Source organism: Anarrhichthys ocellatus, unplaced genomic scaffold (genome assembly GCF_004355925.1).
Source record: "Anarrhichthys ocellatus isolate YVR2014 unplaced genomic scaffold, GSC_Weel_1.0 scaffold32, whole genome shotgun sequence".
NCBI lineage: Eukaryota > Metazoa > Chordata > Actinopteri > Perciformes > Anarhichadidae > Anarrhichthys > Anarrhichthys ocellatus.
The window spans coordinates 1,248,018-1,275,747 of NW_022280062.1; the positions used below are offsets into that span (position 1 = coordinate 1,248,018).

Here is a 27,730-nt window from a genome sequence, read left to right on the forward strand (position 1 = left end):
GTTAAAACGAAATTTCTCTACAAGTATTAAGAAGTTATTGTGGAGTTGCATATCTTTAAAATCTCCCCACAGAGAAAATGCATCCTGCTCAACAAATATACTAATAGATTGCCTTAAAATATATTTAAATAATTAAAAAGCTAAATAAATGAATGTAAGGACTGGGGAAATTCAGGACTGTTTTCTTTATTACCATTACATGACACCATTATCAGAGCACAATATTGTAATGCAAGTGATTGATTCACAACAATGCGGTAAGTGAAATACTTTTTTTAGTATTTCCAAATGATTATCACTCTTGCTGAAGGCTCCATAGAGCCTGAATTAGAGGACAAAGTAAGCTATAAAGTATGCAAAACAAATATGAACATAAAGGTTAAACTGTGGTCATTTGGGGCAAGATCGCACCAAGTAGTAGACTGGTCAAAACCGGCTCATTTAAACTGGTTTCCAAGGGTTTTAATGGTGGCACTAGAAATGAGGATTTAAAAAAATATTGAAAAAGGTTCCTTGTGTTGGGAACGTGGGAACAGAAGATAAGTTCATTTAAAAACTGAAAGGCAAGCTTGATGGTGGCACTAGAGGACCACTAAATGTCCAAAAGCTGGTTCTGCTCAGTCAGTCACTGGCTGAGAGCCAAAACAACAGTTGGGATTTCGACAGCCTCTTCATCTTCATCGCCAACATGAACGAACGCAGTCTCAAGCTCGCGTAGGCACTCGTCCGTGTGATTCTGGACAAATCCAAAGTGTTTTAAATAGTAAGGTTTTGTAAACAGATGTTTGGATATAGTTTCGCTGTTGTAAAATTTGGCTCCCAAATACTTAAATTTAAATTTTTTTGTCGATAAACATATTGTCACAAACCTATTCATTTTCTCCCTCACTTCTGAGTCGCCCAATAAGGCCTCTCTCTGTTAGCTGATCCGTCTGTAAGGATGAGATTTTTAGGTAAACGGTCGTATAAAGTGAGACTTTCCTTTGCAGATCACACTTCGTCACATGGATGATAAATAATATACAGATAATATTTACTCTGGTCACTGTGAAGCACCTCTATTATGGGAATACAGTTGAATGTTTGTTTTATGTACTTGTTTTGGTGATTTGCCATTCTTTACACCATAGGCTAACATTCACTTCCTTGTTGTTGGCAGATATTCAAAATTTTATCCCAAGGGCTTTTTGACTTTCCTGTATGTTTTTTTTTCCTCCACGGAATAGAGGGGTCTAGAAAATTATAACTGCTGAATCTTGTTTTTAATGGCCTGTGCACTATCTGGAAAAAACACGAATATGTTACTTTTGACATATTGCACCGCATGAATGTTTTAGCGGATGAGGTTCTTGGATATTATAAACTCTATGAGTCAGTGCCACTCCTTTTCAACTGTGCAATTTGCATTTGATGATGAAAACCACAAACCACAAGACTGGTTGTCCTTTGGAAATGCTTGCCGACCACATTCTGAGTTAAAGCAGCATTTAGTTCCTAATTATACCCCGCTCTGGTCATAAGCTTGAAGAACAGCACTTTTGTCCTTGATGGAAACATTGTGTGTGCTCTGAGCGGCAGCATACATCTCCTGGAACCCAGGCAGCTGTGAACGTGTTGTTCTCCTAAATTGAAAAGGACAATTAATGCGTTACATAAGTGATTTAATATGTATAAGTATGAGCCGTTCCTCCAATACAGCAATGCAAATTAATTTCATCAGAAGCTTAAAAACGACTAATGCTTATGCTGCAATCAAATGTACAGGACGTATAATATCTTAATGGATGTCACAAAAGTGTCAACTAACTCGTGACAGACTACTAGATGGACAATAGGTTACATAATGTAAATCTAGTTATTTTTTATATGTAGATTATGAGGATTATAGGTTAAAAATATATTTTTATAAAGTAGATTTATAATCCATAAGAGCTTTTTTTTTCCTCTAATGTAACAGATTGCGCAGTTTCACGGCACAAGCTGTAGCATTAATGGCATGCGATACCCTCTCAGTCACAGCTTGGCAACCTCAGTAGTAATCCTCTAATCATATGAAATGAGATGATGTGTTTATTCAGAAGCATCATTCATTCATGTTGATTTTCATCACGAGAGGAAATGGACCCAAACAAAAAAATAACTGACCATTACATTTTGCAACCTTAGAAACAAATTCTGACATTATATGTGATGAAAGAGACATTCAAAATTGATTATCAACAGCTGCGACGCTGGCATTGTATTCATCTTGTGAGTCTGTGTGTGTGTGTGTCATCATGGCAAAATATGGCCCCTGAGACACCTGCTGTAGCGGTAGTACCACAGAGGCGGTTTTGAGTACTTTGCTTTGTTTATATTTCTGCAGACAGATTTTGTCTAAAACATAAAACACAGACTGAAGTGGACGTTGTCGCCGTGACATCACCCATTGGTTCATGGGCTTTGAAGCCTCAAATTCAACGTTTGGGCCATCGCCAATTTGTTTTATTGCAACCAGAAGTGACACAAGAGGGTGGGAGCTAAGTACAAGCGAATGCTGAAGAAGACATGTTTAGACGAAGATAGGATTAACTTCCATGAACAGAAAACACACTGCGAAAGGATTAAAGTTAGGATGTAAACCTGGCAACTTCCAGAGCAGTCAACGCCGTGGTAGCGACCTGTTAATCACTACGTGCCCAGGCCCTAAAGGATACCCCGCATTGGCTTCATCAGTCATCGACAACTAAAAAATTTATTGTGGGAGATATTTCATATATTTTTCACCCAATGATCAATTCTCGTCAAAAAGGTCTCAAATACAACCAGTAAGGGCTGAACTAATGTAGGCGGGACACATTAGAGGCTGTTTACAAATGAGCAGCGGTCTGATTGGATTAAACAGAGCAAGCTTGTCTGAGCTGGAGATACTGTTTAACTGCATTAACAAGGTGACGGCTTTCCAGTAGGGAGAGTGGGAGGCGTTGCCAGTGCTTTAATTAAGAAAAATTTGAGCGTCAAACACTTCATTTACGGCACTCTGGTGCGTTTATATCCACCAATAAATGAAGGAAATTATTTTATTTTATTTTAAGGCGGCAGGTTTCCTCTGTCAAATATTTTTCTCACAAATTTGTCATGAGTCCTCGAGTGCTTTATTTACGTCTTGTGTGGACGATGCATACGCGCCTCTGCCTGCGCTCAGCGTCTCCTCTCCTCATCCCTCTGTGTGTGCAAGGGTTGACGATTTGTTGTTCCGGCTGGTGTGATACCATCGCAAAATGGTGTCTAGTTTAGGTTTCCTATTTGTTAGTACCAGCTGTAATAATGAATTAAGTGTCAAGTTTGTCGGTTGAGCTAATTACATACCTACAAATCACCTTGACCTAGATTACTTGTGAAGATGAAATGGGTGAGGTTGCAGAAAGTAGGGCTATACAAAATGTATTAGGGTTGACAGCAGGTACTTTCTAATGGACTCGTCCATTTTTAAATGAGACTTTCACCAAAATACACACTGATGCAAGAAAAACAGTGGATAAGCCTTAGAATGTCTGAAAGCTTCCCAAAGGTAATTTCTTACTACACAACAGCTTTCATAAATGAATGATGACAGGGAATTGACTGCCGGGCCAGGTGGACTTGGTGGTTCAGGATGTGTTTCCAGTTTGCAAAGGTTTGTCTCTGTTCATTCACATCAGCGTCTTCACGGCTGCCAACAATGTTTTTCTGCCTTTAATTAGCCGCAAATCCGCTTCAATTGCACAGCCTGAAGATGTTCAATTATGAACATCTTCATAAGTGTGACGGGCATGTTTCCTGACTTTTACGTTTAATGAACTAAATGATTAACTGATAATTCAGAAAATAATACATGTAATCATTAGTCCTGGCCCTACAACTATCAGAGCCAGTCATTCTGGTTGATCTTGTGCTTTTAAGCCAGGTGCCTGATAGATCAGCGTAAAACTTAAGTCAATGAACCAGAAAACTATGTGCAACTGTACTGTATGTCCAAGGGTCAACACCGGCACACAGACAGTCGGATGCACGGAGGGGGCTCACATGCAAAGAATATGTCCAGTTGGAAGAGTGAGACTGAGCTCAATTACGCACATGTTAAAGCCAGAACCCAATGTGACAACACTTATCCTTCTGACCTTAGGAAACTGATGAAAATAATTTCTGCAGCAAGCATGTTGTGCCATTACCAGCAAGAGCACAAACAGCAATCAGTGCTGTGGACGGGGTTTAACATTTGAGTGAAGAAGGAGCTGAGCACAAATAGGTGACACGTTTAGACGGCAATGCTCCAAGCAATCAGCCGTATTCCCTTTTAACCGGAGGGGCACCAAGCAGCCTGCTGCCTGCTAAGACCTAGGACAAGGGCACTGTTTTCATAAGACCCCCTAATTGTGACTGCCTTCTCAATAAAAGCCTCTAAATTGCAGACAAATTAGGCACTGTTTAATCACCTCAAGGTGTCTCTCATTGTTCTCTAATATTCCACCCTATTGAAGAGGCTGCTCTGAGTGAACCTGTGCAGTTGGTCACCTTGATTGAGGTGCTTCTCAGAGTAGCCATTCTAGCACAAAGACTATTCAAAATTATCAAGCAAGGTCAAAATCATCTCTCTAAATTATTAGAACAGCAAAGAAAATGATTTACATGTCCAGTTAATAAACTGACAACCAATATGTCTATTAAGAATCATTAATGAAGTTTGTCAAATTAATTAAATGTATTCCAATTATTTTTTTCCGCAAGGCTAATATTTTTCTGATGCCTACAAATGAATAAAACATGATAGTAACCACGTTACTGTGACCTTCAGAGTGGTATTTAAAACTTGCATGTTGCGTCTTTAACTAAAGTGATGCTGTAAGGGTTAACATAAATAACACGCACAATCATTTCCAGCGTGACTTCAAGGAAAAAGCATTCACACGACATTCAGTAAGTCCATCTGAAAGACATTGAGGACATTGTTGTGCATTCTACAACAGATAAATAAATAAAGGGAACCATGTACTTATTGTTTATATTGTCCTGTTTTAATGTTACTTGTCACGGTGTGCTCCTACTGAAAGGCCTGCAACATGGCCTGTCAGCATGGGCTTTCCACTCTCCACTTACTACAAGGTCACTGGTGCCGAGGGCTTTGAACCATGTTTTCATTTGACTGAAAATGGCTTGAACTGGGTAAAAGGCAGGGTATGTAGTGAAAGGCAAACAGTGTGCACGGATAACAACATTGAAAGTCGATATCACACATTCAGCTCACTGTGAGCACAACAGGAACACAGTATAAGTCAATCCACATTGAACATCAGCCACTAAAAAGGAGCACGAAAACAAAAAACTTCTTAATGAACTAAATGTTACAAAATGTATTTGTTTTTTGCCAGATATGAAGCTGATTGTTTGCACTGTTGCCTAATGACAAGAAGGTCCTCGGTTTAATCTACTGTGAACGGTTTGAAACAGTGGTGAACTGACAAACTGATTCTTGACACATCGAATCAAAGTATCAGGGTTTCTGAGCTTTTCCTCATGCATGCTTGTTTGCAATCCCTTTCAAATTCACAGCAGAGAACACAACATCTGTCTTGTCACACAAACTGACACCAAAATGAGCTTCATTACCCCCAAAATTTAAATTCTTTAAAAATCAGAGCAGCACAACCAGAGGTATCCTCTTTTGATTCTCTACATTCTTCTTCCTTGTCAAAACCTGGCGCCTGCATTACCCACAATGCAACTCAACCGGTGACAGTTTGGTTTGAGATTCTGGTGTGCTAGCCTGAAGATAGCTAGCTTCATCAATTTCTCACTACTGAACAGGGCCACAGGGTTGGCTGGAGCCCGTCCTACCACACATGTCACCAGTCTATCGGGGACAGACATGGTGAACTTTGACTGATCATGAGCTTCTAATGTTGGAGGAAGAACTCATGCAAAAATATTTGCGATAATAACACTTGGGATTAATAATTTACCTGACCGTAATACACAATTAGCATTACACTAAATGTCAGTCCTAAACATTAATTATAATGCTAGTAAGTTCATATTGCAGCACTTTAACTAAAGATCTGCGATGACCTCAACTCTAACTTTGCAACCACGTTCAGAGTTTGTGCTCTCATATAGTGTTTTAAATGCCATGGAGCTAATGCAGGAAAGTCCAGCTAAACTTCGCACTGTTATCTGAATTTAAATCTGCTGCGACTTTCCCTGTACTGCAGTGTGAGGATGTCTTACTTATTCCTGCAAAAGTTGGAGCTGTGAAGTGCATACTTACAAACCCATAAGCCCCACAGTTTTGCAATGAAACGAATAAAAATCCTTTTTCAGAAATTTGGCCTCCTCTCAACCATAAGCCATGTGCCGGGGGAGTATTCCTGCCCAAGATTTGAGCTGCTTCCAAATTGCATGAAAACAATTGGATCAGATGTGTGAAATCCTACTCTCCCTGCTCCTGATAATTTCGGGAATTGACTCGGAATTGAATAAAAACTCAATCTGTGTTGCATTTAAGTGACTAGAATGAGTCCAAGAGCTTCTGTATATTTGAAACTCAATCCCTTCACCAACAGTGGGGGGTAGGGCTGAGCAGAACCATTGGTCAACGGCAAAGTCATCGACATTGCTGAGAATTTTCACATGTCAACTCCACTGAGGTATTCTGAGATTCCAAGCATATTGCCCGCAAGGAAGTCTGCACCACAATATTGATACAGCAGGTGATTGATGGAATAGGACCACATAGGACGCAAACTTATCACACCGCTGGCAATCAATCAGTTGGGCCATGACTTTTCGAATTGTTGAGTGATGATATACTGCTATTTCAAAAGTATCTTGGTGCAATGCTTGAGTGAAAAGAATGTTGGTATTGGACATGCTCAACATGAAGGTGGAAGTCAGAACACCTCATCAACGGCTGACAAGAGGAGAGGCAGCCTGACATTCTGAAATGTGCCAAATGTTTGACACATGGACGGGGCTTCAACTTCTCCGAGATACAGCATGTCTCGAGTATTCAGCTGAATCTTGGAACCTGTCTGTCTTCAGAAATAAAATCATTTCACTCATGACATGTCCACAATGAGAAAAATAAAGTAAGGTTGGCGAGAGAAAGTGTCAGATGTAGTTTACCAAAGCATCCATGGCCTCATTAAATAAAGCCTCCTTTGCCTTCACGGATTTTTGTCAAACTGATGCTTGTTAGCTTTTCATTCACAGGATCACTGGGTGCTAACAAGCCGATTCAAAGGCATCAATAAAGCTCTATTCGCACAGGACTAGTCTTACCGTGCGAAGCTGCAATGTCTTGTGCATCTTGTTTTATTTTTGGGGGGGTTCTCTTTGAGTTTTTTCAGACTCTTTCAGACTCTTTCCTGGTAGAGAATTATGAAGGCTGTGTTGGCAATTACAAATTAAAGCAATTACAAATTAAAGTTTTGACAGCATTGTGGGTGCAAATTCAGGAGGCTCATCTCGCTACGTAGCACGGAGACCCATTCGCACCAGAGCAAGAGGTCGTTGTAAGTATTATATAAACATAAAGGCCTATGTCATATAATAATATCTATAAAATCGATATTAATATCATATGGTATATTTTTTTATAAGCTGATGTTACACAGAGCCTTGACATTCCCATTCGCAATGGGAAAAGACTTCTCTTATCCCATTGCGAATGCACCGCACAAAATACAGGCATGGGGGGGGGGGGCAATTTCTAAATCCATGAAGTCTGCTGGTGATACTAGTCCCGTGCAAGTCCTCAAGGTTAAGAAAAAATAAATAGCATGATGTTGCCACCAACTCAAACTCATACCCATCCAAACAGCATCTCTTTATGAAATGCTGAGGTTCATAGGGCAGAGGCATGCCATTAAATATAAGTAAGAAGTGTAACTTTTTCAGCGAGCTGTGAAAGTGGCATTGAGTTACACATACTCTACTGTTTTTCAAGTGGAAAAGCTAAGAAAAAAGAAAAAGCAAAGGTCACGGTAAGTCAAGAAAACAAGCTCTTTCCTGAGTCAAACACAGCCATGGTATAACCTTACTATGCTGGTGAAACCGAAGACTCTCCTATTAACACACACGTTATGAGTCTGACTCACAGGCCCTCTAAAAACTGAGCAATGTGTCAGTCAATAAAGAAAAAGAAGGTAGCCGTGGCACAAGATGTGTGCGTTTTTAAGAGATATTAGATTATTCTGCAGTTATCGCAGCAATCCTCTCAGCTACTGTAAAGCTCTGCAGTGAAATACAGCGCATAATGATATGTGTGTGAAGGGTATTTTCCACTACAAGTTGCCTCTGTGAGCTGAATCCCATGCTGATCCCAGGAAAATTTAGGCAAACATGTCAACTGACCAGTGACGAAAGCGGGTGACTCACAATCTACAGCGACAAGCAGCTGATACAGAGTTTACACCTCCGTGCTGCTTAAATCCACAGTATACGGGCTGTAAAACTACATTGCAAAACAGGCAGTCTCTAGTCTGCCAACAACATAATCTCATTTGGATGGAGAAATTACATTTTAACCAAGGTGGGTATGAATACCATCTGTGCAGCAGAATACTCCCTCTCAAAACCTTCAGCTTAATATACTACTGCTGATTTCTATTTATCCACAGTCCATCAAATACATGGTACTCCCAAAGCTGAGAGTGTAAACATGTTATTTTTCATGACTCGATGATGTAACATTTCACTCGAGAAGTAAGTGCAAGTGTCTCCCCAGAGCTGTTAGCTTCAAGTGGTTTAAAGCAATATCCACAATTATACCTCAAACAAAACTTTAAAAGATTTCCTGACCTGCTGTCACCCCGTATACATAGAACTGTTAACTCCCATCCAGCCTGTGGATGTGATACATGTATATTGTTTCTGGGTACATTGTATACACCGAGTATGACAGAAAAAACGTTTAATCATACCAAGACCACAAACCCAAGACCAGTAGGATAAATCATTTCATCACAAGTAGCCCGTTTTAGGAGTTCAAACGCATGCAGCGGCCTACAGGAAGTAAAGTAATGATGTGTAATTGTAGCTTCTTTTTAGCAACTTGTTATGAAACTGATCGTAAAGTTGGGAAGAGCAAGATGAGCTGCAAGGCAAAGCTCTCGACTTTCCAGTTCATCGACGTTCCCACCCTCACCTATGGTCATGAGCTTTGGGTGGTGACGGAAACAATAAGATCGCGGATACAAGCGGCCGAAATGAGCTTCCATAGTAGAATGACTGGGCTCAGCCTCAGCGATAGGCTCAGAAGATCAGCTATCCGGAGGGAGCGCGTCGTAGAGCCGCTGCTCCTTCACATCGAAAGGGCCCAGCTGAGGTGGTTGGGACATCTAATCAGGATGCCTTCTGGACGCCTCCTTTTAGAGGTTTTCCAGGGATGTCCAACTGGACAGAGGCCCCGGGGTAGACCCAGAACACGCTGGAGGATTATATATCCTGTCTGGCCTGGGAACACCTCCCCAGGAAGAGCTCAAAATCGTTGCTGGGGAGAGGGATGTCTGGATTACCTTCCTAAGCCTGCTGCCCCCATGACCCGTCCCCAAATAAGAGGAAATAGATGGAAGGATGGTAAAATTCTGCGATCTGATTGCCACTATATAACAATCAGCTGGTCTTTTTTTTCAAACATTTCACACAGTAACAACAGGGCCCAAAAGATGACAACTGGTAGGAGTTACATCATACAATAGTCTCATCCAGTTTAGCGGCGCAATAACGTGAACCCACTGTCCAAATTGGGATTAGCACAAGCAGCTGGAATGGAAGATGTCACTGTTTTTATTGGTTCAGTCTCACTGCTCATACACTTTGAAAACTCTTGGTCAAGACAACAGAAATTTGCAGAATGTTATCGGCTAGATCGATAAACAGTTATATGGAATTATTGCCAAGTCCGACTCGCTAGCTGTATTATATCATATCGCTGTACGGCCAGCGGCTAAAAGTAGTAGCTTCATCATTCAACTGGTGGTTCGTAGCACTTTGGGCTCTGTTTTTTGTAAATCAGGGAGGTGTGAGCATACTTTTAATTCTGTCTAAAACAGTCTAATATGATGATATAAATATGAGAGATCCACCAACTTTTATTCTATTTAACCTTCATTTCGCCAGAGTAATAACTATGAGACATTTTGAGTGAGCTCAGGCATTGAAGCGTACACAATAAACTCACCAATGCATCAAACAACCAGATATTATCAGCATCAGTATTAGAATGCTGCACTTTGGAAAGACAGTGAGAGTTCATTACCTCTATGCCTATTTAAAGAAAGAATCAAAAAATGCTTCATCCTGTCCCTCAGGTGGGACCTGAAAGATTTGTATCAGAGTCAAATGTCACAACTATCTTGGGGCTAGTTTCAAGCCCACTGCCTGTTTTGTCTGTGACGCCGACCAGTGTCACAGCTATCAAACCAAAGTAATGTTAAGCAATAGGCAAGAATTACAGTACTAGCAATGAGGCAAAGCTGATCACAATATATAGTCACTGTACAAATACCAAAGGTACCTGAAAGTCACAAAAGAATTCAGTTCATAATGATTTATTTACTTGATCCCCTTTGGACACGGATACATTCATCTTTCCAAAATATGGCATTGATGGCTTTAAAATGCATTCTTGATGCTGATTGTGAGCCCACATGCTAGATTGATTGCCATGACTATTTTTCCCATCTGTCTGTTTGTTTGTTTGTTTGTTTACTGCTGTGGAGATGTGCAGATGGCCCATCCTTTCTTGGCCTAAACTGCAGCTTTCTGCCATGCGAGGGCTCAAATTTGCTCAAGCTAATCAACAATTAGCATTACCCTCCATGGATCCTCAGCTGCTCTACTTGAACTAACAGGATAAAGTAAGAAAATATACTGTGTTAAAGACTTGTTTCATTGTTTACGTGAGCAGTGGGCTCTGATTGGTAAATTAACAGGCAACTTGCAAAAGGGACGAAGGTGAATACGGTAAAAGCTTTTCTGATGCTCACAGATCAACGGAGATTGGTTAAGCCAAGCATAAAAGCCCAGCACAAATGGATTTCGTTAAAAGAAGCCTTAGTTGAAGCCTGATCTGTTCATTGAGAAGAGAAAAGAAAATAACACAAAAATGGTGATTTGTATCTTGTGCTTTTGAAGGGGTTTAAAGGCACACAACACATCCTGGTAATTCTGGCACTTTGACAACAAACCACTGCTGACGCACCTCCTACTGCTTCTTCTCCCACTTAGGAACAGTAAAGGTCACCATAAAAAGCCTGGCCATGCATCAATGTGAACAAAAAATAATCATAATCAAAGAGTAAACCCTTAGAATGCGGATAACACCAATTGTGGAGGTCTATCTCGTGGAGGGGAAGAAATGATACCCAGTTGACAGAAACACACATTCAGGTGAGCCAATTGATCCTGGCAGGGCTTTGTGGTCCGTCTGTGTCCTAATGGGGTCTGATCAAAGGGGGAGTCAAAATCAAGGCCACAACCAAACAGTTTGAAGTACCTGACTAAATGAATGACAACATCAAAGGTCAATTAGCTGGAGTCAGACAGGCTTTTGCGATCGAAAAAGTCTAAGCACTAAGCATTTCCTTTTAAAACCCTGTATGAGATTAAAAGAGCCGTAGGAAAACTGGATTGGAACTAAGAATGATTCACTTGTCCTGTTTAAAATCTTATAATAAAAACAAATCTTTGAGGTATTTGAGCCTCTGAAATGTGTTAAATTAATATGAGCATTTTGACGCAATATGTTTACATAGAGAGAAAATAAAGAATAGAATTATCACTCAGCCTTCCAGAGTAGAGTCAACTGCATCACCTCTTATTAGGGAATGTTTATGGCAAATAAGTCTGTATGCTGCTGCAGAGTAAGTCTAATTCAAAGAGAATCAGGAGATGCTTCATTTCATGCTCCTTCAGATACACTCATATAAACTTGGATAAAAGCGGGAAAAAATATATAATACGTCATACTAGAGATCAGTTAACAGGACATGCAAAAAATAATTTTAATATTAAAGCCTGTTTCACAAATGCCCCAGCAGTTCAAATGAATTAGTGAGAAGTAATCTGCTGCCCCTAATTACCAGAGACAGAGATGAGATTACCCCGCAGTCTAATCTCAGTTATGAAATTCCATCGAGGGTAATTTGAGATGGATAGCACTGCTCTGAAACTTTATTCCAAGGGGCGGTATGTGTTTTTTTGAGACCATCAACTGAAAAGGCTTTTAATGATGAACTTGAGGTAGAAGTGAGTTACTATAAAAAAATTATTTTATGTTACATTTTGATGAAACTGTAGACTACAATCGTCATCTTGTGGTTTTAAGTATTCAGGTCCAACACAACAGAGATTAAACTACTTAATCGAGACATTTCAACCACACTGAGAAGCCGCTGTTTCGCTGCAAAAAAAAAGTTCTGGATAAAGTCCTCAACAACAAATGTTTTCCACGTCTAGTAAAATAGACTAAACTGACTCGTGCACTACAAAACATAACAGGTTTCCCACTGCAGACATAATGCTTGGATATTAGACAGACACAGATACAGCTCTAGTCCATCCAGTGAGAATCCAGACACATGCAAGTCATCACGGAGGAAAACACAGTCATGAGGGAGAAATTAAACGCTCTCAAAGGTTCCTGGAAGCAGTGCTTCCGCTTAATAAATGTAATAACTGAGTAAGTGAGGCAGCCATTCACACTGAGCGAAGGCTCTGTGAGGTAGGGCTTTGTCTCTGTCACTGCAGCACAATGGAGAGATTCTCTATTTGTTCGTGTATCGTTCAGATAAAAAATGTTGGATACCACGTATGGATCCAACCACCTCGACTTGTTGGTGAATATTTGCAGGGATGCAATGATACAGATATCAGATATGGATTCTATTAAATTGAATTTTATGTTCATATGCTTTCTACATTATATACTGAATTTTTAATCCCTGTTTAACTTTTGACCAAATTGTTGCTGCATTAAAAAGGGTTACAATTGTTTTACCTGGTGCACACTTTATTGTTTTAATAATAAATATCTATTCAGTACATTTATATATGTATTTATTTATTACATGTTGTTTTATAACGTTAAGTAAGCAATGTTTTACTCAAGCCTGATGTTGCTTTACACATAAGACCACGTCCACACAATGAGACATCTTATTCATTTAACACTTGTATCAGATCGGTACCCAAAGCCCAGTTATCGGGACTGAAAAAGTTGGATCGTGCATCCCTAAATAGTTGTAGCTACGATACCTTGATATCATCATTTCTATGCAGAGTCTCTGGAAAATGTCAGAGTCCTGTAGTTTGACAACTCAATTTAAAATGTATTATTGCTTTAAACAGAGACGCACACTTTCCACTGTCAGCTTTGGCTTTCAGTGAAATCTTTCAATTTGGTCACAGTTTGGAAAAAAATTTACTTTTTTGTGGAGAAGAAGACTAAGCAAACACCAAAGTTAAAAAACGGGTAAACACCATGCACAGACAGAACCTTTTAACGACTGAATGTTGAATTAGCTATAAATACACAGCAATGTTATAATTGTTTTCCTCTGCCATCTGAACCAATGAGCCTCGAGGTCCACTGCGGTACAGTGATGGACCACATCACTGGGAAAATGCACTGTACCTCAGAGCCTGGGCGAACTGCCTGTTGAATGCACAACAGCCTCAGCCAAAACACACAGAACCAACTTGGTGCGCTGCTCTGCCTGTACAGTGTGTGTGTGTGTGTGTGTGTGTGTGTGTGTGTGTGTGTGTGTGTGTGTGTATGTGTGTGTGGGCAGCAGTCCCTCTGGATACAGCTATGGCAATATTTGAGAGCGCAATTATAAATCACAATGGCGGGCAAAAGTGATGTGAAATTGTTCAGGCGCTATGAGTTCTGAATGAAATATTTACATTCTGACTGCAAGAATTGCTTGTGTTCAGTCAGGTGAGAGCTTGAAACCCGTAGTAAATGCCTTGCCTATTACAGGGACTAGGTTACCGGGAGCTGCTTTACACAAACACTGTGTTGTTGTAACTGCGAGAAGATGCATTTAATGGAACAAGAGTGTAATCACCAATCACAGCAGCTTGAGCACAACCCTGTTCACCCAGTCCAATATGTCAATACGAGTGTCTTGTCGAAAAATTAAAGCTCGCACACAATTAAGCCTGCATTTACTGGCTTTAATGCCACAAGAGTGATGTGCAGCACAGAGATATTGAAGGTGTGAGGGTGATGCGAGTTCAGAGCTTTTGATTTCTGTCAGTCTTTTATTATGGAGGTCAACACCTTCCCTTTACTAAACTCAAACACATTACCGTAATCTTTTCCAAGAGATGCAAAGATGTTATAGAAATGTAAAAGCTGAGAGTGAATTTTGTAGATATGACAACATGCACGTTTTGTCTGATTACAAATTATCCCCAACATCTCCTTATGTGAAACACTTACGAACAGTTGCAATAACAGCTGCTCTCGGACAAGCTGTCAGTGATGTGTGCACAGAGAAGGCTCCACTGGTTCACAGTTCACAAATGCAACATTAAATTAACATGTCGGTTATTACATGGATGAAAAAAAAAAAAGACTTACCAGAAATAAGCCACTCAGTAGTGAGATGAGAAGAAAGTCCAGATTGTGGAGGAGCAGAGCGGATCCCATAATTGACCTGAGGCAACTCTGCCTCCAAGGGTCCTTGCGGGGCTCAAACAGACACTGGTGAAATTGTTTATTCTATTTAACTCTCTTCAAAGTGGAGCAAATTGTGTTTTTTCACTCCATCTGGCTGCTCTGTGTTTGTGGCGGCTTGTGAAATCATAACTCTGTAATCGCCTCGCTCTGCCCTCGATTTAATTTCCTATAATCTATATGCTCAGGCTCAACCCGCTCTCTTTATTTCTCTGCATCTGTCTTTTTTCCTCTTCTGAAATTACATCCACATGTCAGAACTATTTATGTCGCTCTCGCTCTGCGGTGGGAAGTTCAAATGGGTCTTTGTAGGGAAGAAACCAACGCTGTATTTTTAGGTCTTTTAAATTTCCCCTCAGACTAACTTAAACACTTCAGTATGGAGCCGTGCGCTTTATGGCTTATTCCAGTTCTCTCTTCCAAAATGTTAGATCAGCGTTGGACACAAATAAGCCCGAAATGTGTCACTCCATCATCAGGCGCTGTTGAATTTCACACTTTGATCCCGCCTGACTCATGTCAGCATCAACGCACTCATGTACTATCGTACGGCAGGGTTTAATTCTAGCATTTAATAATACAACAAAATAATCTTGTGACAGAGCAAATTAGGCTACAAACTTTTCATAGATTTGTTGGCTTAATTTGCGTTAAATCAACTAATTTAACGCACCGCTGCGCTGCGCATCCCTTTCCTTGTTTTTTACTCATGAAAACACAACATTGAAATGTGTCATGCTATTTCCAGAAACCGCGTTCAACTATAACACGATCTAGCGTGGCAGTTACACAGCAAACTGAATGTATGAAACTCCCAAACGGGCTCTGTTTACCAATGGTGATGTAAAAAAAAAAGAGGAAAAAACGCTCAGAGTAAGAGAGAAACGCCAACTTGGCTGAAAGAATGTCTACTTACTATCACGAGAAAAGCAAAATTCACCCTGACGGATTGACAGTTCGCAATCGCCTAATTGTTTCTGCGCAGAATAAACGCAAAAGTTGAAGTTTCTCGTGTCGGGAAGCGTCTCCAGATGTGGCAAGCGGCAGGTCGCGTTCAGTAGTGAGTATGTGGATGGAAAAGGGGGGGCGGAAATGAGGCAGGTAGGGTGGAGCGTAACAGCCTCTCATTGGTTCGCACTCTCTTACGTTGGAATAAACCACGACTCCGAAATGACATATTTTCTCACCCCTCAAACAAACTCCACATTCAACAGATCGCAGGGCATTTGCCAAACCACTTTTTCCCCCTGCAGTCTCTCAAAAGTTGCATCTAGTAGGATTGGATTACCGAGACATAATGCAGAAGATTATCTCAGGCAACAACTGCTGCTTTACTGTAATTTACATTAAGGCTCTAAGAGTAACACATTTTTCAAGTTTTTAAATGAAACAGTGGATTGTTTGGCATACAGTGTTGAAGTGTGTGAACAGTCTCATGGCAGTAAAGAATCTACATTTCTCATATTTACATACAATATTTTAGTGACCTCTTAGTTTACATTGGCCTTACTTCCTTATCATTACTGAGGTGCCACTGACCTCGCTCTTTATGGGTAATAATCATTTATTGTTGTTCATTCATGAATAAATGTGTACTCACAGACAAATGAGTTTTTTCATGCACCTGTGTGGGTAATCACACAAATGTGTGCAAGTGTGTGTGTGTACTTGTACAGCTATCTTTGTGAGGATCAATCACAGTTTTAGACCTTCAAAGTGAGGACATTTTGGAAAGTGAGGACATTTTGGCCAATCCTCACTTTGGGACAGACCTTCAAAGGACTTGTTTAGGGTTCAGACTAGGCCGCAACCTCCAAGTCTGCAAAGTGAAGCCAATGCAAGAAGTGCCTTATTCTTTCTAACAGCCAGCAGGGGGCGACTCATCTGGTTGCAAAAAGGAGTCACATTGGAGAAAAAGACCCTACTTCTCACTTGATTTAGTAAACATTGTAAACATGAGATTTTGGTCTCAGTCGCTAGTTCTAGTCTTCTTCAAAACAGCATGATGTTCATTTAGAAAATCATGATCCTGTTTAGAGTAAAATAGATGATAAAGAAGGGTATGCTTTAGGGCGTGGCTATCTTGTGATTGACAGGTCACAACTACGGTTTTGTCTAATCTGGTTGTTGTCCGTGTTTTTGTCTTAGAACTTTAAGCTTTTCACAGTGTTTTCTCTATGTGAAAGTTAACTGTTAAATTGAAGTACCTTATATGCAGTTGGTAAAACAAGCTATAGGGAAGTAACGCGGCGGTTCTCTCCGAGCCTACGTCAGCAAAAACAGCATGGAACACTGAACAGAATCTGTGTGGGTATGTCAAACTGTCGCAGTGTTTTACCTGGAAAGTAAATTCCCATTTGAATGACAAGTTGTGTTTATTGTTCCATGTCATAGTCATGATCATTTGACAGATTATTTAATACTTTAATACATGCTGAATTTGCCATGATAGAGTTTTCAGTATTTCAGCAAGTCACCTTTAGGTGTCAGGATTCATTGTCTGTCTGACAAAAGTAACAGATGTTTCATTGGTCCCCCTGCAGTAATAACAGGCATTTATTTTCCTAATTTATTCTCGCTAATCGGGTCACACTGTGTATGTTACAGCATTTATTAAAGAAATGTGTATGCTATATTTCAACAGAACATTTTAACAGAAAATGACTGGTATGGGTGCGGTGTTTCTTTTATCTGCACTCTTTCCATGAGGCGCGTACTTAGGAAACAGAGCGCTACATCTGTGATAATTTAAATGAGAATAAAACAAAAAAATAAAAAATGTTAGTACTGAAATGTGTTATCAGTAAAAAGGAATACAAAACCACACCTGACACTGATACAACACATGTGAGTTGTTGATCACAATGAAAATTAATTTATTTTAAAATGATCTCTATAATATCTAATAATTTCTGAAAAGTGTTAGTTTCATTTTAGCTCAATATGATAATATGACAGTCACAGGGGTCAACTCACTGCAGAACCAGTACTTTTACTTTTTGATATTTTGCAGACAATGTTAATGTACTTTTGCTTAAGTAGGAATTTAAATTCCGGACTTTTACTTGTAATGCTGTATCATAACATTGTTGTATTGATACTTTTATTAAAGTAAAGGCTCTGAATATTTCTTCCACCACTTACAGCATAAAAAGTACTGTCAACGGCAATCACAGATATAGAGCATGTGAAATACAAACATACACAGTTGTGAAGTATCAAGTCAATAAAACAATAGTAAATGTTTTTTTGAGTTGTTAAAGATCAGACAGTTTGAATATAAAACACAACCCTGAAACAAGCGCTTCATTAATTTTGCAGAGATTGATGATACAATGTTAAAATAGCATTGTGCAAAAACAATGCTTAATCTAGCTCTATTTTACTCTAACAGATGAGGATACAGTACAGTTTTATGCATGTGTGGTCTCAGTAGTGAAGGAGCAATTAACTGTGGAAAACAGTGAAACATTCCATCTATTAAACCGTGCAGGGCCGCAGCTATGATAGCAGTATAATTGCGTAATTCAGTAATCGCCTCACAGGCTCTGCTGTTTGTAGCACGGCACACACGGAGCAGCCAACAAAGACACACTAAAAAAGAGCTGCTTTGTGCAAGCTTTCACCGTTGACACGCAGTGACGGAGGGCTGTTGTGGACATATGCGTTATCAAACGGAGAAAGTTATGTTTCAGCAGCTGAGTCATTCAATGCCATATTTTGCTGCCACACTGAGAGTCCAGATTTGGCACAAAGCAACTGTAAAAGTGCAATTTATCTTCATGTGGAATCTCATGTTGTTGACAGTGTCATATGATATGACACAAATACATTTTTTATTCGCTTGCACTTATTACATGTGCAGCTGTGCGGCCTTATGTTCACCCAATGTGCACTTCAATATTAATAGTATCCCTATTTAGCAAGCATAAGCAGTATGTGAACATGTGATAAATGTTTAATAGCACTATAATGTAGTTGTAAGCAGGTAAAAGTGTCTATCAATGTTGTTGTCAACTATAACTCCTGTGGATGCCCACTCAAGAACCACTTTCCACCTTTTGTCCTCATGGTCTTCCTCAGTGGACACACTCCATGTGCATTGGGAAGAACATGAGATGTAGTTAAAAGCTGTGGAAACAAATCTAATAACTTGATCTTTGATGTACGTTTCCTTGTCAAACTACAGTTTGTTCTACAGTGACTCAGTCAATGATTTCTTCTGGATTACCAACAGGGAAAAGCAGGCAACTGCTCCAGACACGAAGGGGGCCTGAAGACTCCATGTTCACCATGTGGCACTCTAATTAATTGAATTGATTGCATATTTGGTTGATGATATTGTATGAACCATCTTGGATTATTATAAATTAAAATAACTGGGACCACCGAGGTCCATGGCCCTGGAATTAAAAAGTAGTTTTAGCTTTATATTACTAAATACATTTGTGCTTGAAAGGAGAAACTTAGAATGGGATAAATCAGGGGTCCACAGCTCCTTAATATGTGCTTGATGTCAATCTGATGCTGTGTTTCTTTGCTCAGTAAATCAAAAAATATTCAATGCCTACCTCACAAAGTTGTGCATGGACATTTGTTTGTACAGTACTCAGAATATAAATATATTTTCCTTTATTCCACTTCCCTTTCTTCCTTCCTTTTTTCAACTCTGTGCATGCATCTTTCCGAGGTAATGTTATTAATGTAACAATATCATCATTAACCTTAATTAGCCCAGGCCCCTTTCTCATCAGGATTAGGTTATTCCTGGGGTGAGAGGCAATGAACAATATTAAAATCGGTCTTAAACCTGTGACCATATATTCCCTCATCAACCATGCAGAAAGATTGCACCCAGTGCTTCTCCATGGGGGAAACTCAAAATACTGTAATCTGCAGAAGATTAACAGAGGACACTGTGTTCATGACATATGCCTAATCTCCGCTGCACTTCCTATCTGTCAGGGTCTATCAAATTAAATAAATAAATACAAGCTTTTGTTTTGAAATGTTCTCTCTGAAAGGGTCAATGTCCCTTTTAAGCCAGTAACTGTATCTCCATGCTATCCATGGTTAGGGTTATTTTCTCAGGTTATGGAAATGTTCATGTTTCACCTTGTGACCCCCTCCTGCAGCAATTCTCCATCATATTTATCATCATAATCTTGCCATCCATCTGGCATTAATAATATCCAAACTGCTTGGCAAATGCCATCTATTGAAGGCGGCAAAACAGATGAGAGCTTAATAACAAAGGACAAATTCTAAGCATCTCCAGGGGTTTAAGAGGTGTTCGTTTAATGAGCCATTTGTGGCAGCCAAGACGATGGTATAATTTCCTTAGAAAGAAAGAGCTGGATAGCTGCCATCACAGCCTGAGTCCCACTCAATAGTACGTTGATATGTAGATGCGTCATTTGATGCGTTAATATTAGTTGAATGATCAGTTGACAGTCATCGAGGAAGGTTTGTTTCTTAGATGTCACTGTATCGAATATTATGCTGACAGAAAATTAGGATCTTTATCTTATCGTCGCACTCCTTCATATCTTTTTGCTGTAGATTTGTTCCTGAACCATCAACTGGCTTGTCACTGGATGTTACTGTCAATCTCTGCCAATGGGCTTTCTCTGGTGCATCTCTGTTGTTGTTTTTTTTAAAGCTTTCCAAAATCAGATTAGCCAGCAAACACACAATACATTTATGTTTGCTTGACATATTAACTTGCAAAGAATGAAGCAATACAATGTACCCTAAATATCTACAATAACATAGCAATGGGGTACACTGAAACCCTATATCTGCGTGACGCATTTCCTAAATGTCATATAAAAACCCACATATAAATTCAAAGCACATGTACAGTATGTTTTGGAAACATGATGGTTTTCAGCTTTGAACCTTTTTTTGTACTATACTTATGGTTTAATATGCATGAAGATTTCTATTCATACTTATATTTAGATTTCCTTATGAACATTTATTTAACTTTTCCACTCACATTTTCACCTTTTCACAAGCCTGACAAAGACACATTTCATTTGTATGTGAGAGCTTTACATGCTATTTACTGTAGTCGTGGTTCGAAGACAATGAACGTCACATTAAATATAAACCAATTCTCTTCCATTTTTTAAAAAACAATTGGTGAAATCCTCCAGAGGAAGCTATTTCCAGTTGGATTTGGGTCAGCTCATTTTCTCTGAAGCAACTCTTATTGTTTTGACAGCTCCACCACTCAGGTTTACCAAAGGTTTACCACAGAAATAGAGTAAAGGAACAAAGAAAAATCCGCCCTTGACACCCTGAACATGAGTTACACATACAAGCCACCAAGGTCGACACCTTTATCATGACAGACCTCATTCTGTTAGGCCTCCATGTCTATAGCTATTGAGGCAACTTTGATCAAACATATGGCTCAGAAAGATAAATGATCTTGTGGTAACTAATGGTTATGACTGACATTTACACACAACTGGGGAATCAGTATGACATCCACAAGTGTCTGACACAGTTTACTGTGACCTGGAATTGAGACAAACACTAATAGTGATTGTTTTTACACGAGGGGTTTTAAAGCCAGACATTTTTTCCTTACATTTAGTCACTAAATGTCACATTTTGTTTGCATCAACTTAAAAAAAAAAAAAAGAAACGGTGCTTGCAAAGCTATAACTTTACGCAATATTTACTGTGGACCTTGAAAAAATTGTTCTGAAATTCACAATTACAGTTAAACAGAAATACAGTAAATGCGAAAACATGGAGCAGTCGCAAACACGTCAAGTACAAAATGTGTTGTAATGTTTGACTGTCAACAATTTCCAATGGTGTAAACAAATTCCTAAGTAACCAAATTGTTTTGCAATAAGATAGCAGTGGAAGAATAAAATAAGCTCCACCAAATACAAAAACTGGGGGAGTGTAATGTCAAAGTCCAGCATGTCGGAAAAGAGTTCTTACAGGATTTGTAGTCGACAAAACAATCTCACCACAAGGTCCATGAGTTTCCATTCTGGAATTTTCGAGCTTCAGAAGTCCTTAAATTTCCAAGAAAATCATATCAAAAACTTCAAAACAGCCACTAAATAGAAGTTATTTTGTCAACTATTGTTTTCTGATCAAGAATGAACTGTGGGGGGCAAGCTGTGCAAGCCACTGCATATTCCACAACACTGTCCTGTAAATATTTCCGGACAAAAGCCATGTGTTACCGAATGAAGAAAGAGGGCTTTTATTTTGAAATGTATAAAGGAAGTTTTAAGTTAAAAATAACTGTTACCCTTTCTTCATGATATGACATGATCAACAGATATAAAATTTAAACTGTAGTAATGCTGCTGGTATGATGATATGATATGATATGTAAGGCGTTTAATGCAATCTTGCCAAAACCAAAATTAAACTCACCAAGCTGCATGCTCGCTGGCTGAGTTGCAGCGAGGTACAGCAGTTAGCTGTTAGAAGATCAGCCAATTACACTGTCCAAAGCACTAAAAGTGAGCAAACGTTTTTTCCCCCACTGTCTCGCTGGCGGTCGGTGATGCACTCAGCTGTGTTATCAATAGCGGCCGGCTGGGGGCAGGTTAAGAGTAGTGAGTGAGGAGTCAAAGGCAGTACAAACAGACTATAAAAGGTGTTTTGAGAAAGTGTGAGTGACTGCAACCATGAGAGGTCCTAGAGCATGCAACCATAACTGGGCATTATGCAGTTTGCTGCAGCAGAATGGGATATTAGCCTTGGTCAGACACAAAGGTGCACACTCACTCATTCACGGACGCACACACAAACGAGACCGATTACATGATCCTCCTGGCGGAAGTAACAATACTGAAACAATGATATCAGCCGGTTATCAAAGAAAACCACAATGCATGCAAACTGAACAGAGATTTCAAATTTTTATGGAATGAATTGAGATACTATATGTTTTTATGCATGGCCAAACTTAACCATTATAATACTTAGACATTTAAAGTTTTAGGTAACGTCACCATCAGAATCATAACATTTCACAGCCAAATGCAAATGATGACACTAAAGGGGCACATGTGGCTATCGTAGAGACTCGTAGACAAATATAATGTGGACCGAGAACAATAGGTAAATTAATTGATCAATAACGAACAGCAGCATTGGGGTTGCGATGAGGGGCTCATTTGTAGCTCGGTGTGCAAAGATCATAACAGAAAATGCAATTGTATGTGAACGAGCACTTATCCAGTCAGTTGGCGCAGTCGCCTAGCAGCAAGGGCGTTCTGGCGTGTGGTCACTGTGTGCTGGAGAGAAGCTGCCCACTGCAGACTTCAGATGAAGGCTCCCACGAGGATTATTACACGTCAATACATCTTTCCATCCATCTGCTCATGACTTCTCATTAGGGGACTGGGTATATACACTGGTAGGTGATAACACAGAGAACAGCGAGAGTGGGGTTTTGATGTCATCTACCTAACGGGAGGATACTTTTACACAAGGTTATTTTAGGAATGTCAGGATGATTCAGTGATGCTACTCGGAGGGGCTCAGCATGCAATTGTACAAAAAGACCCCATTGTTTGGGTGTGCAAACTCAATATAATTGAGGTAAAACATCCAGAATGAAAAGATGAGATGAGGAAAACAATAACCTGAATGAAATTGAGGATTTAAAAGGCTTGCTTTTGATAGCGATAGCTAGTTACCCTGTGACCAAAGGAGGGTGCTGTGGTTCAGCTGCTGGCATAGAGCTTGACAACATATAACTTAGGCCTTCTGACTGACATCCTGTCCCTGAATAAACCACCCTTCTTCCAAACTACCTTTCAGAGTTTTACCTTTCATGCATGAACTACATACATGCTGATGTTAGACATGTTTATTTGATTGTGAAAGAATGGAGCAAGAATAGTTCAAACTTCATTTAATTGTTTGTTGTATCTTTGCAACACACACACATTCACAAACACACACACACACACACACACACACACACACACACACACACACACACACACACATAAACAAGAAGAGCATAAATGTTGTTTATTAAGGCTAAAATGTTTGAAGTGAAACATGTTTTAACGGAAATCCAGCTGCGGGTCGCAAATAACAGTATTTATCTTCACTAAATAAGAAATTCTGCCAAACAACATGGCAACAGAGTCAATGTTGGAGTGAAGCCTGTACAGGCTGGCACTGCACACTTAACTGGATACCTCATCGGGTCCTAGCTGGACAGGGGACAGTTTAATTAAATGCTTGCTCACTTCACTGACTGCCTTGTGGAGTTGATAATGAACACGTCACATCTACCAGGAACACAGCTGGTGTATTAACCACCTTATTAGTTTTAGCATTGGCTTGGACACACTATATCCTGAGTGCTGGTAAATGATGATGTGGAGCAGTGTTGCCACAGCTCCTCAGAGAAGTAATACAAGAGCCCTAAGGGAGTTTGAGTTTGAGTGTCAATGTAAACTACCCCTGCACAACTTAATACTGCACTTTAAAGCAAACAAAATGTAAATAGAAGGGTTGCCACAAGATTGAAACCGCTTCCAAACTGATTAACATGTATTTTCATCCGTAATAATAAGGTTTTGTAAATAACAGGACGCAAGCCTGTATTTTGATTTTGACTAACTGAGAAACACACAAAATAATGAGTTTGGGTCCATAACTTAAACATAACTCAACAAACACAAAAAGCATTGCAAGATATCATATTAATAAAATATCGGAATGGCATTCAACTAATAAATGCTTATTTTAACTTTGTTTACATTGACAGTAATGTACGTACTCACATAGTGTGACAGTTGATACATTCTAATAAATAAAACTAGGAGCAGTGTTGAATGCAAGTCCACCTAAACCGAGACCAAGTCTAGACCAAGACAAAGGCAGGGTGAGTCCCACACTGCATGACACACTTCAGATGTGGAACATGCAGACCGTAGGCACTCCTCAAATTGATCTGAAAGTTTCACATTCCCATAAAAACACCCACAGAAAACAAATGACGTGTCCCTATTCACCCCTTTCATTGCATGCATACTGTATATGTCTGTGTGTGTCAAGTGTACTTAAAGAAATGTCTTGATAAAATAATCAAAAAGGTATTGCAGAGTTTAATTTGCCTTTGTTTCCCATGAGCAATCACAGTAACCATGTTAATAAATAATGCACAGGCAATTTATTGATATCACTGGAGTGTGTCTGTGTCTGAGACTGAAACAAGACAAAAAAATGCAGTCTATTCCAAGACGGGACCTTCAAAATGTGGTCTTTAGACCCGTCCCTAGAAATAAACTGTTGTAAAAGGCAATCCCCTACAACCACTCTTTTTTTGTCTTTTAAGTGACATATCTGAATTGCACTACCACTTTTCCGGGGTAATTATATCCAGGCTGTTGATTGATTGTACCACAAAGGCTACAGCTGCACTGAAGGTCATCTGGTGGGTCCATGTAACAATTGGCATTGTGCACAGAGTGGAGCCTTTCCAGTGTACATATCTGTCCGATTAACAGAGTAACTCCAAAATAGAAAATTGGACATGTCTTGGATGTTTTAAGAGCTTGACTGTATGCGGTCGGTTACGTCGTGAATTGTTGCCGCAGCCTGTCAATGGCAATCACCTGGTGGGATCTGAAATGGGGGGTGGGGTTGCCGCTGAGCTATGTAGGGCTGGATCCATTTATAAATCACCCTGACAAACACAGTTTCCGTCTGTGTCTCTCTATAGGTTAGCTCCAGCCAGACACTGACCACTTCAGTCATGTGCTATTTGAAAATAATGAGGAACAAACTGCAGCCATGACTTATTATTTCTCTAGCATGCACTGATCTGGGGGTTGTTTTACGCTCCGATGGCCCAACTCCAGCGGACCAGGCCACAGTGAGCGAGAGCAAGAGAGGCAGCCTGATTATTTTATGAGTGTGATTGTCTTAGTTATATTTAAAAGGACCTCACATTATGGTTTAGTGTATTTTCAGTGAGCAATATATCAAAAAGTCTCTCTGTCGGCAACAATCCTAATGCACAATAGCAGCTGACAGGTGATGCTAATGTGTGTTACCTTCTTGGTCCAAAACCCGTAGTATCTCTGATATCATCCCAAATTATTTCAATTCATTCTCCTCCAGTTAGTTCATAATAATGTGTGTTTGATTGAAGTTTGTAGATTGTTTAAATCATACACACCAACTGGATTATCATCACCACAGGGAAATTATTCTGTTCAGCTTCCCACAATATTGTTTTTTTTTTCTACCTCTCGCTGCAGAGCAAAGGCGATCTCACAGCTCATTAAAAATTCATATTGACTTATATGTCCTTGCTTCTCTTTATGAACAGGAGATGTCAGAAGTCATTAACATATTTGTAGTGCAAAGAGGGATGTAATGAAGTGTGATTATAGATAAGCCTGTAGAGGGGGAACAATTGATCTATAAATAAATTGAAAAACATATATTTGTGGAAAAAAAGCCTTTGAAGTTGCAGGAGAAATAGTTTTCTCTTCTTTTCCTCGTTTACTTATGGATGGGTCATATCTCATTCTCCATATGTCAATAGATACACAATCAAAATAGATAGGAGCAACGGCTCACAGTAGAAAACGTCCTTTTCAACAGCTGAATACTGAATAACTGAGAGACTAAACTAACTGAGAGTGTAAACAATATTTTAATGAACAAATCTCACTCAATGAATCAGCCCTCATAATTATGGTAATCATGTTTTTTTTTATGGTTATTTAAGGATATTTATGACTCTTGTGCTGCTGTGATGAAATTTAAATGAGCTGACCAATGTTATTCTCACATGCTCGGACTTTCTTTAGGGGATTTTAATTGCAAAAATATTGAGTTCATGTTTTCTTGTGAAGCACACATAAGCAGCTAATGATGCAGACAACTGAAACAAAAATGTATTAAAATGATTTCAAAAGAAGGCACTGCCGGTGCAAACCCAGAATCAGCAGGACAGCTGTCCCATATTAAGCATAAACACTGAATGCTCTATTGCCTCGATTGTCCTGTGACTGGAGAAATCTGCTGCTGGAGGCATGCGAGATAGAAATAGTGTTCATGTAGTAGTTCTATGGATACACAGGTTACAATATGGACGCAGTGTAACAAATGTCATTGGAAAGAGAAGGTTTTTAAGAAGGCCTTTGAATGAACATTTAATGCAAACATCAAATACTCCACCCTCGCTGACATTTTGACTACAAAGCTTATCTCCATTCAAGTGTGAACGGCAGCTTCTCAAAGTGGCACTTAGTGTTATTCAAGATTACCTTGACTTCTATGTTGTTGGCACTCGGCTTTACGAGAGGCTTGTTCACATAACGGTAACGACACTCGAAAATTCCAAGATCAGACGGTGGCAAACGTTCCGTGAATCCTATTCTGGTCCGTCAGATTTGAGTTTAAAGCTCCGCAAATCCCTCTGATCAGACCAGACAAATGATCATCATAAACACGTGTGCTGGCACAGTATGTTCACAGTGAACACTGCTGTGTCATTGACTGCAATTTTCAATAATAATCAAGGATAATTACTGTGAATTACAGCTCCCACTTCCCAGCATTGCGGCTTTGCAATTTAAACATCTTCACTCCCATCTTGTACAGTAATGATTGTTTTCGTCCCCTTCGCGCTAATAACCGTCACACTTCACTGAGCACGTTCAACAGTCCAAGATAAGGAAGGTTACACAAAGGGCTCACTCGTATTGATAGAAATAGCCTGATTAACACAAGGTCCCAGGCGTGGGATCAGCTGATATAGTTTTACATCATCTGTATGCTGATGATGGACACCCGCAACAACAACCTTTGTCTTAAATAGAAGCACAAATGCATATCCTTTTATAGTCCTCCCCCTATTGTTGGCAGTGTGGTTGGGTATTGTACTCTAGGGGGGGTGGAGGACATGACACCTGTGGACAGCGGATAAAGGGACCTGACCGCAGTGTGCTGGATCCCTGTGCTGTGTCGGTCCTCCACGTTGTCTCCTGAGATCTTTTTACG

The 27,730-nt window shown here is 39.7% G+C and overlaps 1 protein-coding gene across 1 annotated transcript in view; it reads right to left on the bottom strand.

The window, feature by feature from the left end:
• pth1r (parathyroid hormone 1 receptor) overlaps window positions 1-15,744 on the bottom strand; it is a 37,752-nt gene extending 22,008 nt beyond the window's left edge. The window contains exon 1 of the mRNA XM_031865296.1: window positions 14,609-15,744. Coding sequence (XP_031721156.1) covers window positions 14,609-14,677 — 69 coding nt within the window. The 5' untranslated portion in view covers window positions 14,678-15,744. The remainder of the gene's footprint in view (window positions 1-14,608) is intronic.
• Between the last annotated feature and the right edge of the window lie 11,986 nt (window positions 15,745-27,730).